The sequence below is a fragment of the Sitodiplosis mosellana genome, unplaced genomic scaffold (genome assembly GCF_009176505.1).
Source record: "Sitodiplosis mosellana isolate CC-2019 unplaced genomic scaffold, AAFC_SMos_1.0 Smas_scaffold_10, whole genome shotgun sequence".
NCBI lineage: Eukaryota > Metazoa > Arthropoda > Insecta > Diptera > Cecidomyiidae > Sitodiplosis > Sitodiplosis mosellana.
Genome location: NW_022595252.1, coordinates 344,801 through 360,045, shown reverse-complemented (window position 1 = coordinate 360,045; position 15,245 = coordinate 344,801). Strand labels below are relative to the sequence as shown.

Genomic DNA, 15,245 nt, shown 5'->3' with positions numbered 1-15,245 from the left:
ACTGACGGGTGGCGCCACCGCCTACGTCTTCTGTCGTTCGGCCGTGGATTATGATTTTTACTCTCTTAATATGCTTTAATACTATTACATATTCGGATAAGTTGCATGATTATTATCACAGCTTTGCGGAAATTCCCACAGAATTGTTGTTGCGAAGGATTGGAGTTGTTTCCATTGGCAGAACGAATTCTGCCAAAGAAACTCTCCAGTAGATCTTGTTGCAACGTGGTTGTGCGTATTTTGTCAGTTAATTTCGTTTCAACGAACTCCTCGTAAATCATTTTCAGGGCTGCAATATTCAACAGAAATCCCGTGAATGCTGTATTTTTACCGCATGCTGTAGCCTTTTGGCCATGAACTCTAAGTTCACGGATATATTGATTGATTCATGTCATCAAGAAACGCGAAATGTACGGTCAAATCGTTCAAGAAAATCAGAAGTGCCTTCCGAACCAGCGAATTGTTTCTGATTATTCGAAGCTAAAATTCGAATAGATTTTGCTACTGATGAGCTGATTGTTTGAGTGGCCAAGCTAACTTTCATTGCGTTGGATGACCAGTCGATATGTCGCTTGGTTAATTTGTGGGAACATAGCTCAGAGTTTTTCGAACGATATAACCGCTCGACAAATTTCCATTCGATTGACCGATCCCGGCCATCAAGCATAATTTTTTCATTTCCTTAACAATTTCGCACGAGCTTAAGCATATGCGGGCTGTCATGCATCACAAATACTTTGTTTTCGTCGTCGGGGTTAATAAAATACGGCCTTAAATCCGATTCAGCAAATGATGCTCCCAAAATTTCATATGCTGTAAAGTTCGTAATCAAACCATCTGAAGTTACCTCTACTACTCTAACTCCTATGCTTGTCAGTGTTTTGATTACCGACGCAATTAAAATGGCCTTTTCTTCTGCAATCAACGTAGTTATAAAGAAGTATGCGATTGGAAAAGTAACTTTTACGTTGATGCCATTCAACATTATGACAATTACATTATTAGCAACGGGAAGTGCATCATTTTCATTTAGTTTCGTTCCAAAATTTATGAAACCAGAAAACTTTTTTGAATGATGTAGCCATTGAACGTGTTTTCTCATGGACATCTCATCGAAAGCGATAGAAACACATACTGTACGTCCCTCTTCTTTAATCTCTTTCACTAATTCAACTAATGATTTTACAGCTGCATTCGAGCCATCAGTGAGTGCAAACCATTTCCGAATAGTAAATGAGTGAGGAAAGGTATTATTGAATTTGTGTCTGAAGTATTCATATGATCTCGGACTTAAATAGCGCATGTTCAATGCGAATAAGCGCACCGATTTACTGAACTTATCGCCTGGTTGGATTCCATTCAGCATGCAATCGATGATAGAATGTGTGTCGGGGTCCTATAAATAGAAACAGAATTACAGAATTGCCTAAAAAATCTGAATGTAAAATAGATTTATTTTTTTCATAAAATTTCCCTAAGTATCCATACCGTTTGTGTACAAAAAATGATGCACTCAATCGACATCGATCAACCTTCCTTTAAACCACCTTTTCCAATAGATTTCCCAACAGTTTTGCGGATAAAAACATGTTCCAAAACAGTGGAAAACAGCTACCTGAAAAGGCCAACACCGTGTTATTACACATATTTTTCTATCTACAGAAAATTTTCGTTCTTATTAGACACAATCGGACACAGTTGCACAAAATGCCCCTGACACATCAAACTATACAAACACAACATTGAAAATCACATTCATCTACAGCGATCTACAGACATTCACATGCATACATTTAAGTCTTACTTAGTAAGACTTACTATTAAAAAAACTCCGCAATCGAAATATACATTGCATATGTTTATATTAAAAAAACATATGCATTAATTTTTTTACTTAATTCATATCAGTTCATAGTGGGGCAAATTTAATCACAAAATCCGTCCAACTCAAACGGGCTCAAATTAACTCAGTCACTTTGAGTCAACATTATAAATTCAACTTACTTGTAATGCATTAGATCGAATCACTGGTAAACTGTTCATCCGTTCAATCTCATTCTGGGCATGTTTCAATAATTTTTTGGCACGATCCCTTTCTTCTGTTCTTTGTTTCAGTTTTTGTTCGAGTAATTTAATTACTTTTCCGCAAACTTTGTTTGTATGGAAAAGTATTGGTTTTACTAGCCAAAATTTCATGACATCTCCTCTTTCGGACCACTATAACGTCACGCCAAACTTCAAAAAGCACATATCTGTACACTAGGCAATGTAGATGGGAACAAATCCTATCGATCAAGACCTATCTGCCTCCAAAAACATGTTGTTTACTATGAAAAATGTGCAAAATAGCGATGTGCGTATGGCGTCGTCCCGAGGGGCAAATCACTCAAAATAGTAATTGCAAAATTTAGCAGTAACTGCACGAGAAAAAAGTAATTGCAAAAGTAATTGTTGATCAGCAATTACTACATTTTTCTTGCAATTACCAATGCAATTACTTCTTTTTAATGCAATTACTTTTGAGTGATCTGCCCCTCGCGTCGTCCGCGTTCGCGTTTGCGTCCGCGTTTTTTGTTCGCCGATTATCTCAAAAAGTTGACAAGATAATTGAGATCTGTAAAAGCCAAAAGTTTTGGCATGTCGAGACAAAGCTTCGGATTGATTTTGAGCCCATTCTGATTTACCAATTTCGTACCATAAGCCTCCGACTGAGGACCTGAAAAACCTTGAAAAATGACACTTTTGTACGGGAAGAACCCGAAAAAAGCATTTTTCAATCAAGGCAAACTGCCATTTTTTTGCAAAAATAATGGGAGTCTGTGAACAACCGAACACCTACTTGTCCAAAAATTTGGTCCAAAATCGACAATTCTTGAAATTTTCCTCGAAAAATAGACTTTTGTATAAAAAAATCACTCAGGATGCCATTTTTTAGGGTTTTGGTAAAAGCAAACTGATATTTTTTTGCAAAAATAATGGGGGTCTGTGAACAACCGAACACCTACTTGCCCATAAATTTGGTCCGAAATCAACATTTCTTGAAATTTGTGAAATTTTGTTCGAAAATGACACTTTTGTATGGAAAATGGTCGAAATAGTTATATTTTAAGGTCAAAAACAATGTGTCCAAAACGCATAGATACGGCATCGCATAAGGCAGTTATCGCATAATTATCGCGCGATAATTCTCTGCCTGCGGTGCCGCAGTGTACGATTTGTGCACGATGAACGAACGCAACCGTACGACGCAAGACGCGTGCGTTGTTTTCCACTGAATGATTGATCGAGGAGAAAAAAGAGAGAAGAAAGAAAAAAAACAACATAAAAGCAATTTTGCGATATATTTTTTTTGTTGCGATATATTTTCTTTGTTTTATTCCATTCGAATCACACAGAATGCAAATGAGCAGAGGGAAAGAAGAAAGCAAAAAAAAATAAAACAAAAACATTAGCTGTTATTTTCATACGATTTGTTTTTTTTTGTTGACCGATGTGTTTTTGCAATCTAATTAATACCACTATGGACGGCCTCCTTATCTTCTTTATTTATAATTTTAAACAGATCTTCATTGGTGATTATTAAAATCATATCTTCAAGCAGTTCTGGTGACAGTTGGTTTCGCCAGCTATTGTACAGAAAGCCAAATATTGAAAACAATCTTTCAACGGTCGCTTGTGTTGGCGGAATACCGTTCAACACCATGCTCAGCTCGAATAATTCGGGATAGTCGTTTTGTTTGGCTTGCCAAAATTTCATTACAGACTGGTCACATCGCAGAAAACTACCAGCTATGTCGTTAAGGAATTTGTCCAAAAGCATTCCAATGTCAATATTCCTTTTCGAAGCATCACGATTTGGTTTCGGTTCCAAAACCGATTGCCGTAAACCTTTTTGTGCGAAATATGAATTCAATAGGCTTATATCATCCTCGCCATCGCCGCCTTCTACCTCTCGATCGTTTTCATTGTGCTCATGTTCCTCAGACACAGTCATTTTCAAATTGTATCTTTCCCACAAATTTGATAGAGTGAGTTTTGCCAAACGAATTTTTTCGGCGTGATCGATTTCACTGCTATAGCGAGGATCCAAAATCACAGCACAAATCATAGCTGGATTGTCCAACAATTGGCCTTTTCGCTTTTCTAATGTTTTCAGCAGTTTGCTTGCGATTTCTGTGTGACGGATCTCTTCTTTTGTGAATTTAATCAGCTTTATCGACATAAGGATCCATTTTCCATAAAAATCAGATAGTGTATAATGGGGTTGTTGCAGTGCAATAGTTGCGTTGTACGGAACAGCTAAAACATCGACAAGTTCTCGTAGAACATCCCACTTTTTCAACAACAAAGCAAATTGTTTTTCACTCTTCGCAAAAAATGTAACAACGTTTTCGCATTCCAAAAGGTCAGCCAACTGTAAATGGAAATAAAAGCAAATGCTATTGTAATTTTTTCTCCTAAAAAGCCACATTCGATTTGTTTTACCATTAAATACGTTGAGCTCCAGCGAGTGGTAACATCTGGCCTCACCCACTTATATTTCAGATTTGCTTGGCCAACGATAATGCATTTTGTATTCGGCAAACGAATAAACTTGCCAATTGCCCGACACAATGCCAAAAAATTTCTGCCACCATCATTCAATGAGTTAATTGCTTCCTTTACAGCCAGCTGTAGAGTGTGCGCGGCACAGCTTACACCATTAACGTAAATTAACGAGGTTGTATACTTTCGTTTGAAATCCGAAACTAATTGATTGAGTAAATCGGTATGTTCATCGCTGTCGTCAATAAGGTCATTCAACAGTTCTTTATCGGCATCATCCGATTCGTGAAGCACTTCATAGAGCTCTTCTTCATAACATTCATCAGATATATGAATCACATTCAAATTATCTGGAATAAATTCCTCCGTTTCACATGATTCGTCTTCATCTTCAGACTGCTCGAAAATTTCGTTCAATCGTTTCACGGTCGCACCCATGTTTGCTGCATTATCTGTAGTCAATGAAACAATTTGGCTGATTTCCACTTGATAGCTTAATAAACAAGAATGTATCAAATCGGCAATGTAATCGGCTGTATGTCTTTCCTTCAATTCGATTAAACCGATGGTTCGAATCACATGGCTCCCATCTTTGATGTACTGAATGCTGATACCAAGTACAGAGAGGCTGTGTTTTGAAGCAATATCAACCATAACCGATATCATTCGACCTTTAACTTCCGATGAGATGCGGTCTCGAATTTTATTCGCTGTTGCTTTTAGATGGCTTTTAACATCAGGTAAATTTTTGTTTGATAAATTCAACGCATGACCAGCGGCATTCAATTTACACACTTTTTTCGCAATTAATTTTTGGAATGCAGATTTGAGAATATTTCGGAACGGTTCCTTGTTTATTGTCACCTTTTCAACACAATTTTGCAGTAGTTCCAAACATTTTACGGCATAGCTTGTCCCTTTGATTTCGATTTTTGTTTTATAAATATCGTTATGCACACACTTCATATGTGATATGAGATTTGATGGTTTTGTTCCGTTTATAAGTTTGTTGCATAATGAACACGCGTAAATTACTTGTTTGCCTTTCTCAGTTGAATTGGTTTCCTTGTGTACAAAATATTCACGGGCACGTGATGTTATTGATTTAATCTGATTCTGTTCCTGTTCCTGTTCCATTTTAGCTATAAATTATGTGGAATCCAAAAAACCTAACTACATCTCAAAGTATAAGTGGCTCTGTCAAAGTAATCGAGCGGGAAAATGAACCGTCTTTGATTTGGTTGAGAATGTTTTTAAACTGACTTTTTTGTTTTTCCGCGCGGGATAATGAGCTGTCAAAATTCAGTAAAACAAACAACGCACATTTCGATGCAGCGTTTGTCATTTGTCAAGTGAATTTCCACTCGATCACATTTCATACACTTGTTCGTTCGCGCCAACATACACTCTGTTTGTAGCTCTTGTTACTGAAGAATATAAGTCTCACGAAAAATTCGAAAACATTTCATCACTTCAGTTTATATTTAATTTCGATTGTTTCAAGTTTTATTAATTTTTTTCGTAAACACAATACGAGAAAAATGCCGTACGTTGTGGTTTGGTTGGTTGACCCGAAAAAACGTGTGGCAATCGATGTCGAATGGGTACAAGACATTTTTCGAGCCCGTCTATGGAACAACGGAAAAAATAGCAATCAAAATTATTTGGTGTTTTGGTCGTCCAAGGATGATATTCCAAATTTCGGTGAACGACCACAGTTCAGTGCACCGATTGCGAATGAATATTTGGCCACATGTGACGGTGCTTGCTATTTAGGTCGCATGGAAAAATTTTTCGGTAAGTTTACATTTTTCTATGCAAACACTCGAAAGTTCTAAGACAGCATGTGATATTTTAGATGAATATGTCGAGGCACTTGCTTACATTGCACGTCAAAGACGACAAGGTCCACCCCCAGTTTATAATTCGGCACGTGAACGTGAAAAGCCAATGCCAAACACCAATCAACCAAGTTCCGAGGATTTGGATACGATATTCTTCGAAGAAAGCGGTGGAAGTGATTTATTAGTGCCCACTGCGTCTGATTCAGATGCGACATTCTGGGAGGGTGATGGGCATGACGATGCAACAAAACAAAGCCATCAAAACTCTGATGATGATTCACGTGGAAATAGCCGCAACGAGTGTGATTCAAGTGGTACATCGCACAATGATTTAAACGACAACCAAGAAAGCGATTCAGATGGAACAACAAACATTGTTTCTTCAACTCCAGACAATACAATTGCAATTGGAGCTGATCAGGTTACACCACATGCTACCGACTTGAATCAAACACCAGCCGAAAATGAAAGTGAAAATGGTCAATTGGTGATTACAACGACTGGCATCAAAGAAGAAGGGTCGGTGCATTTGGACGAAGTCGATGGTCGCGAACTGGACAGCATTCTCAACGCAGACGAGCCGGTTGAAACGGAATATATACAACACGATGGCGATGTATATATTTCCTCTGAGCGAATGTCATAGCCGTTTTCTCATTTGTGTTTTTGGGTAAGTGATTGACTTTTGAATGCATTCATATTTATGGTTTGAAATTACATGTTTATTTTTTTTTTTCGAAATAAAGGTTAGTGGAAATCATATTTGGTTGACATCGATGGTGTCTCTGTCGAAGTTCGCATTTCGGGCACTGTTGTCAAGACTCTTATGAAGTGGAACGGTCCGACTTCACGTACACAATACTATGATAAAATAAAACGAATTACATACGTAATCCAAACTTTTCCGCTCCGCAGCAATTTAGTTTGCACAAATTGTTCGAAAATGACACTTTTGTATGGAAAATATATAATAGTTATATTTTAAGGTCAAAAATGCTATGAAAAAAGGGTCCATTGAAATTTTGGTTAAACATTAAGCGGGAGGCAAACTAAATTGCTGTGGAGCGGAAAAGTTTGGATTACGTATGTAATTCGTTTTATTGAAATTTAAATTTCAAAAATTTCAAGAAATGTTGATTTCGGACCAAATTTATGGGCAATTAGGTGTTCGGTTGTTTGAAAGCTCCCATTATTTTTGCAAAAAAATGGCAGTTTGCCTTGATCGAAACCCCGAAAAATGCCTTTTTCGGGTACTTCCCGTACAAAAGTGTCATTTTTCAAGGTTTTTCAGGTCCTCAGTCGGAGGCTTATGGTACGAAATTGGTAAATCAGAATGATCTCAATTATCTTGTCAATGAGATAATCGGCGGACAAAAAGCTCGGACGCGAACGACGCCATACGCACATCGCTATTTTGCACATATTTCATAGTAAACAACATGTTTTTGGAGGCAGATAGCTCTTGATCGATAGGATTTCAACCCATCTACATTGCCTAGTGTACAGATACGTGCTTTTTGAAGTTTGGCGTGACGTTATAGTGGTCCGAAAGAGGAGATGTCATGAAATTTTGGCTAGTAAAACCAATACTTTTCCATACGAACAAAGTTTGCGGAAAAGTAAAATTCATCAAAATGTTGCTTATTTCGTTCATTAGCACTAGCAAAATTTGCAACGATGATGTCCCGTCTTCAGTAATTGATTTGATTCGAGGTAAACTAATTTGTATCCAGACAGAGTGTGTGTTTGTTTGTTTTTTAAAACATAAATAATAATATAAACATTTTGATATTTACAGATTTGTTCAACTTTCGTGCAAAAGACAAGAAAAGAAAAATGCCGCCAAAAAAGAAACATTCGAAGATTTGCTGAAAACCGTATGCGACGAAATTAAGCGATACTAATTGATGCCGATCGAATTACAACATGAATAGAAGTATTCAAAAAAAAAAACAAATCGAATGAAAATAACAGCTAATGTTTTTGTTTTATTTTTTTTCTGCTTTCTTCTTTCCCTCTGCTCATTTGCATTCTGTGTGATTCGAACGGAATAAAACGAAAAAAATTTATCGCAAAATCATTCTCTTGCTTTTATGTTGTTTTTTATTTTCTTTCTTCTCTCTTTTTTCTCCTCGATCAATCATTCAGTGGAAAACAACGTACGCGTCTTGCGACGTACGGTTGCGTTCGTTCATCGTGCACAAATCGTACAATGCGACAACGCAAGTAGAGAATTATCGCGCGATAATTATGCGATAACTGCCTTATGCGATGCCGTATTTATGCGTTTTGGACAGATTGATAATCATAGCGGCTCCCATATTATTGCAAAAAGCACAAATGGTATATAGCCTTCACACGTTCTTTAGCTAGTACAATCGCGATTCAAATACACCGAATTCGGGATAAGCCAAATTCAGGGATAATCTCTTGAAACCACAAATAAAATACATTCACGCCCATGCAGCGTGCGAAAAAGTTACATATCAAAACACTGATTTTTTATATTGTCACAAACTTCTTGACATGTGCTGGCAATTGTTTGAAAATACTTTAAATGCGTGATAACAGTATCAGTTTGAAATCAAATTTTTAATCGCAAGAGCAGATAAAAAGAAGAAAACAAAAATAATTTCTTTTGTCTTGAGTTACTGGAATTTACTCTCTAATTTACATTTAAGCATTAAGCAATTTATCAGCAATATTTGGAAGTTTCACAAACAAAGTATACAAACAAGTGTATTGTTTTGACTGAACTTTGGAATGAACAGAATCGATGTCGTCTGTATTTCGTCTTTCCACTGGGATTTAATGGAAAACGAATGAAAACCATAATCAAGCAAAATTTTGATCGCACAATCTCAACACAACTGCCGGAACGAAGGCACTGGACCTATTTTTTGATCAAAAATGATTGCATTTTCGAATTCATCGTCAAAAGTTAGCCTAATCGATTATCTATCCAACCATGCATATAGTTTTGAAAGTTGGTACCACACTTTTCATAGTGTAAAAATGTGAAAAAAAAGTTCTATAGTAAATTTTTCCCCAAATTTGGGTCACCCTAATTTTTCATCAAGTGGGGAAGGTCACCCTAATTTTTTAGCTTTGCGAGATTTTGGCCATACCAAGTTTATACACCAAGTTTGAGCGAAACCGGAGAGGTGAAATCAGAATTTTGTTACGCTTGGTGTGGAATCGTCGTTTTAGGAAACATTTTTCTAGGTCAATTGCAAAAAGTGACTGCCTTGAAGAAAATTTCATTGTTTCCAGTGGAAATTGTGCGCTTTTTGTTCGATAGTGTTTTATCGATTGCTTGTTTGATGGATGTTTCTAGAGGGACTTGAACATGTGGGGGAGAAATGTAAGACATTTTCTTTAATTGTCTCCAATTTTGTTTTCTTATTTTGTCACTTGTTTTTTTTTTGAATCGATAATGTTTGTGGATTCAAAAGTCACGAAAAACTTACTTCACAAAAAAACACACCAGAAAAGACCTTCTCTCTCATTGAATCAGTACACAACAAATTCCCTTCTCTAAGATCAAAGTATTTATCTAAGCAACAAAATTTCATACCAGTCCCACCTCAAATCCAGCGATGAGGTACTCTTCGGCGAAGGTATCAAAATGATCTCCTCTGTATTTGTCAAGAAGTGCGTTCAGCGTTTTCTTCAAGTTATCATCGTTCTTATCAACGTTGAAAAGTTGTGTACGAAATGATTTGAGCTCGTATGGAACATCCAACTCCTGTTTCGTCATTTTGACTGAAATATGACCCTTTTGATAAGATTTATTAGAAAAAAATGCCACAGTAACTAAAAAATACCAAAATATTTCAACGATTCGGCGAGTGAGGTTGCTCACGGCGACCTATAGCACACTACTTGATTGGTTGTATCACCGGGAGCCTCTGAAATCAGAGTAAAGTAAACAATATCGAATTAGATAAGATTAACATAGCAAGTCACGAATTTTGAATGATCAGTCGCAGTTGTGAGTGACGCAGTTTATTCCGTCAATTTGTACTCCAAATTTCAATTCATGCGTTGGAATATTAGCTTTATTAATAAATTAAATTACTTGATTCGAATATAAAGCCACAATCTGCTTGTGAATTGGGATCAGATGAAAAACCTCTAGACGAGGTTAAAATGGAGTGACGCTCCGTACGTGGATTCACCACTCAAAAAGACTGATATCATATTGAGCTTTGACGCTGTATTACTTATGGATACGAAGTTCAGAAGTTTTTTCGCATTCACTATTGTAAAAATTTATTTACAATAAGGAAAAATATCGCGTCACGACTTTTGCATTTTTTTCAAAGCTTTTAAGCATTTTGCCGTGTAAAAGTCGTGACACGATATTTTTCCTTATTGTAAATAAATTTTTACAATAGTGAATGCGAAAAACACTTCTGAACTTCGTATCCAGAGGTAGTACTAGGATGATTGATAAGTTGGGTACTTTTCTATGAGAGGGCGGCACTAATATACAATCCTGATGGTTTTTGACAAGTACAATCCTTCATGAGACAGCTGTCAAAATTGCAGACAAATCGGACCATTAGTTCATGAGTAATAGCACTTTGAAGCAACAAACCTCCGAACATTTGTGAAATCATGGAAAAAAGTGAATTTCGTGTGTTGATTAAACACTATTTTTTGCGTGGAAAAACCATCGCCCAGACCGAAGTGGCGCTTAAAAAGTATTATTCGAACTCTGCTCCATCTCATAAAATGGTACACAAGTGGTTTACTGAATTTAAATGTGGTCGTATGAGCACCGAAGACGCAGCTCGCTCAGGTCGTCCAAATGAGGTGACTACTCCAGAAATGATCGACAAAATACACGATCTGGTGTTAAATCATCCGAAAATGAAAGTTCGTGAGATAGTTGAGACTGTAAACGTCTCATATGAACGGGTGCTTAACATATTGCATGAACATTTGCATATGAATAAGCTATGCGCAAGATGGGTGCCGCGTATGTTAACCATTCAACAAAAACGGATTCGTGTAACCACTTCTGAAGCCAATTTGGCCCATTTTAAGCGCAACCCGAGTGAGTTTTTGCGTCGATTAGTGACAATGGATGAAACCTGAATGCACCACTACACTCCAGAGTCCAGTCAACAGGCTAAAGAGTGGACGAAACTCGGTTCACCGCCGGCAAAGCGGCCAAAGACGCAACAATGGGCTGGGAAGGTTATGGCCAGTGTGTTTTGGGATGCACACGGTATAATCTTCATCGACTACCTGGAAAAGGGAAGGAGGATTACTGGCGCAAATTATGCTGCATTGTTGGATCGATTGGTGGTCGAAATCGCATCGAAACGGCCCCATATGAAGAAGAAAAAAATCCTCTTTTTGGACGATAATGCACCGTCGCACACATCGATGATTGCAATGACAAAAAAGAACGAATTGGGCTTCGAATTGGTTCAACACCCACCATATTCGCCAGATCTAGCCCCCAGCGATTACTACCTCTTCCCAAACCTCAAAAGATGGCTATGTGGAAGACGTTTTTACAACAATGGAGAGGTCGAGTTCGAAACAGATAGCTATTTTGGGACTTTGGACAAATCGTACTATTTGGTTGGTATCCAAAAGTTGGAAAATCGTTGGACTCGTTGTATCGAGCTAAAAGGAGAATATGTTGAGAAATAAAATTGAATTTTTCGCAAAAAATGTGTTTTCATTCAAAAAGTACCCATCTTTTCAATCCACCTAGTACAGCGTCAAAGCGTCACTCAATATGATATCAGTCTTTTTGAGTGGTAAATCCACGTATGGAGCGTCACTCCATTTTAACCTCGTCTAGAGGTTTTTCATCAAATATCACCAATTTTGTAAGGCTTTTTTTTTTGGAAAAATACATTTTTATGTAGAAGTATGTCTATTTTAAGGTCTTATCATTGGGAATTTGTAATTTTTCGGGTAAAACATTTGCATACACATTTCGCAAGTTTTGTAAATAGCAAATTTCCATTTTCATTTAAAAAGTCCCATTTTCCCCTTATTGGACATTGTAAAATGTGATTAAATTTCAAAATATCCATTAAAAGAGTTTTGAAGTAATTTTGGACCCATTATTTCATTGAAACATATTAATTTCCAACCACCAAAGCTCTGGAAAGTGCATTTTTTATGTATCCCCTGAACAAAAGTTCAATTTCATACATTCAGATGCCAAAATGCCGATTTATGACCAAAATGACAACGAAATGGATATTCAAGTGTTCGTGTACTCCCATTATTTTCACGAAAAAATAGCAGTTTTCTAAGACCAAAACGACGTCAGAGGTCTATTTCACGTGTTTTCCGAACAAAAATGTCATTTTCAGTGAAAATAGAGCAAGTTGAAAAATTCACTCAATCCGACCTATTTTTCGACCATGAAATGGCCTCAGATCGCATTGTGACCACTTTTAATCGATTGCTCGTTGAAAATTGAGCGGATATGGTCTTTCGTGAGCCTTTTTCAGCCAGTAGATGCGTATTTTTGGCAGCAATTTCATCGTAGAATGCGACTCTTCGTACAAATTCCGTTCATTGATGAATTGCCTATGCCCAGAACTTCGAAATACGAATTTTCCCGGATATATGGAATATGCCATTTTGTTGGTATGGTGGCCGGCTACCAGGGTTGGCATGTAAAAAACTCAAGCATGTAATTTACATTTCGTTTACGTAAATTACATGAAAATTTCGGAATTCTCTACGTGAATTGTGTAAAAAATGTAAAAAACCAAATTGGATTTTAGATATAATATAAAAAAGTTAGAATTTATTTCAGACTTTCTCGGACATTTTCATTTCTAATGCAAAGGATTAACATAACTGATGAATCAAAAATGAATGAAAATTGTGTAGTATGTATCGTTGTCGCAGGTTTGGTTTCATTTCTCGTTCATAATATTCCAATCGTTTCATATAATTTATCAATCATCATTCGATCGCAGCGTAAAATAAATGTTGACCAGTTTCTTTGATGTATCAACCGAGAGCCTGTTTCTGATGTCATTATGAACATAGCCCCAATGGAAGGAAAGCCATTCTAGTTGCGCTGTTGATGCAGGGATTTTCAGAAATTTCATTGCAAACGAGCTGTTCAAGAATGTAGTTTTTCAATTCGTTTTGCTGTTCTTGATTCAATTTTTCACCGCGATATACTGGATGCAAATAATTTGTCGTCATCGTAACAATGTTTATCACTTTACTTTCCTCGCAACGATTGTCCAAAAAACTACAAAAATCTGGACAATCAACAATTAAATTTAATCATTTTTCAACGACATCTGCAGCTGAGATATCGCTTCTTTGACAGTAGTTTGTGAGTTCAGCCACCGGATCGAGCAATCCAAGCAATTTTTTAACTGATGGGACAAAATTTGCATTGAACAAAAGTGCTGAAGTTCTTCCCATCTTTTGCATACTGTATGCATTATCCGTCAAAACCGAAGTAATTGTGGCATCATACCGTTCTTTGGCTATAGCGATCGACTTTTCCACCGCTTCAAATAAAATCTCTCCCGTATGAATTCACATGTTACATGTATATATTATATAAAAATACCTAGTTTTGTTAATTTAGAAGTTTTTTACATCCAAGAGGTTTTTTACACGTAAAAAACGTAATTTACAGTTTTTTACGTAAATTACATGCGCCACTTAAAAATTGCGTAAATATGCCAACCCAGCCGGCTACAAACGCTCAGTTTTTGGTAGAAGATTGTCGGGCTGATTTTTTAGAAATCGCGTTTGGTGTGAAATTTAAGGAAGTCGATTTTTCATAAAAATCGACTTTTTTCTTTTATATCACATAAAATGGTGCCTCGACACCAGCAACAGCTTGAGCATGTCGGCACCGGAATCTGTGGGGGTCTCAAAAGTTTCCGGACACACGGACGCACAAATCAATACTTTCATAAAAAATCAAGATCAAACTGCCAATACCCATAACTTTTTCGTTTTTGAACCAATCGGGGCACTTAGACCGGCGTTGAAAAGGTGGCGAGGAGGAGCTTCTCTTGGATATCTCAGACCACCCCCTAGGTACCCCCTTCGTAAGATATGGGTATAGATTTGAAAATTTATCGAAATTTTCCAACCGCTATATTTTTGCCTAGACCACATTTTAGACATGACGGATATAGTGTTTCCGACTATTTGGGCCAAAACCTTTCCAACGGTACCTAACATGCCGGGGCCCAAATAGTGCCCTGAGAAAATAGCATATTTACTGTATATACTCGTGACGCAAAAACTGGCATTTTACTCTTCCGTACACAACGTGTCAAGGGAAAGTATAGGAATGTGTCCCGAAAACTTGTTTCGCAAAATTAGCTTAGATCATCATAAAAACTCATGAAACGCGTAGAAAACCACTTTTTGAGACACTTTTCCGTTCGTGTGCCGTCGTCGTCGTCGTCGTCGTCGTCGTCGTCGTCGTCGTCGTTGTCGTTGTCGTTGTCGTTGTCGTTGGTGTTTGTTAGCACGATAACTCAAAAAATAATTGAGATAATCAAAATCTGGAAATGCCAAAAGTTTTGTATTCGAAAAACTTAGTTTAAGTTCGAAGATGAGCCATTTTCGATTTGATCCTGCGGTACTTGCCCTAAGAAAAACCTCAAAAAATTGACACTTTTGTATGGGCGGTACCTGTAAATCGACTCCGATTGGCTTCAAGCTTTCTGGGATTTCATTTTTTGGGATAAAATAAAGATTCTGAAAGTTTGAAATCAATCGGAATCGATTTACGCATACTTCCTATAGCTGCACAGTTAATAATATATTATTAATTATACTATCGGTATTAACATCGCATGTTAATAATATATTAGTATGATA

At 37.0% G+C, this 15,245-nt stretch overlaps 3 protein-coding genes across 13 annotated transcripts in view; 1 reads left to right on the top strand and 2 right to left on the bottom strand.

Moving 5' to 3' along the window:
- LOC129567264 (transient receptor potential cation channel protein painless-like) overlaps positions 1–10,301 on the bottom strand; it is a 27,976-nt gene extending 17,675 nt beyond the window's left edge. For all 9 annotated transcript variants that reach the window (XR_008687838.1, XR_008687839.1, XR_008687840.1 and 6 more), the window contains exons 1-2: positions 10,217–10,301; positions 9,967–10,154 (exon numbers count right to left, since the gene is read on the bottom strand). Coding sequence is in view for 3 of the 9 variants with exons in the window: in XM_055443931.1 (XP_055299906.1) it covers positions 9,967–10,149 (183 nt within the window). In the remaining 6 variants the exon portion in view is untranslated. The remainder of the gene's footprint in view (positions 1–9,966; positions 10,155–10,216) is intronic.
- Positions 3,492–6,354, bottom strand: LOC129567265 (uncharacterized). Its single transcript, XM_055443934.1, has 2 exons — positions 4,486–6,354; positions 3,492–4,414 (listed from the first exon to the last, which is right to left on the bottom strand). Exons 1-2 carry the CDS (start codon positions 5,680–5,682, stop codon positions 3,506–3,508), a joined length of 2,106 nt encoding a protein of 701 aa, XP_055299909.1. The 5' UTR covers positions 5,683–6,354; the 3' UTR covers positions 3,492–3,505.
- On the top strand, positions 6,361–8,410 carry LOC129567267 (uncharacterized). 3 transcript variants are annotated; one of them, XR_008687844.1, is made up of 3 exons: positions 6,361–7,059; positions 7,136–8,102; positions 8,188–8,410. XR_008687844.1 is itself a non-coding variant. In XM_055443936.1 (2 exons), the coding sequence occupies exon 1, from the start codon at positions 6,361–6,363 to the stop codon at positions 7,033–7,035; it is 675 nt and encodes a 224-aa protein (XP_055299911.1). In that variant the 3' UTR covers positions 7,036–7,059; positions 7,136–8,108. The 3 variants fall into 3 exon arrangements, 1 of the variants encoding a protein (XP_055299911.1); XR_008687845.1 differs by having other exon boundaries at positions 7,845–8,102; positions 8,188–8,408; XM_055443936.1 differs by lacking the exon at positions 8,188–8,410 and having other exon boundaries at positions 7,136–8,108.
- Positions 10,302–15,245: the final 4,944 nt, after the last annotated feature.

Bases quoted from the DNA above. Each gene is read 5' to 3' on its own strand.
- LOC129567265 (XM_055443934.1), bottom strand. From the start codon at position 5,682: ATGGAACAGGAACAGGAACAGAATCAGATTAAATCAATAACATCACGT. The intron at 4,415-4,485 runs GTAAAACAAATC...TTCCATTTACAG, and splicing joins GGAGCTCAACGTATTTAATG to TTGGCTGACCTTTTGGAATG.
- LOC129567267 (XM_055443936.1), top strand. From the start codon at position 6,361: ATGCAAACACTCGAAAGTTCTAAGACAGCATGTGATATTTTAGATGAA.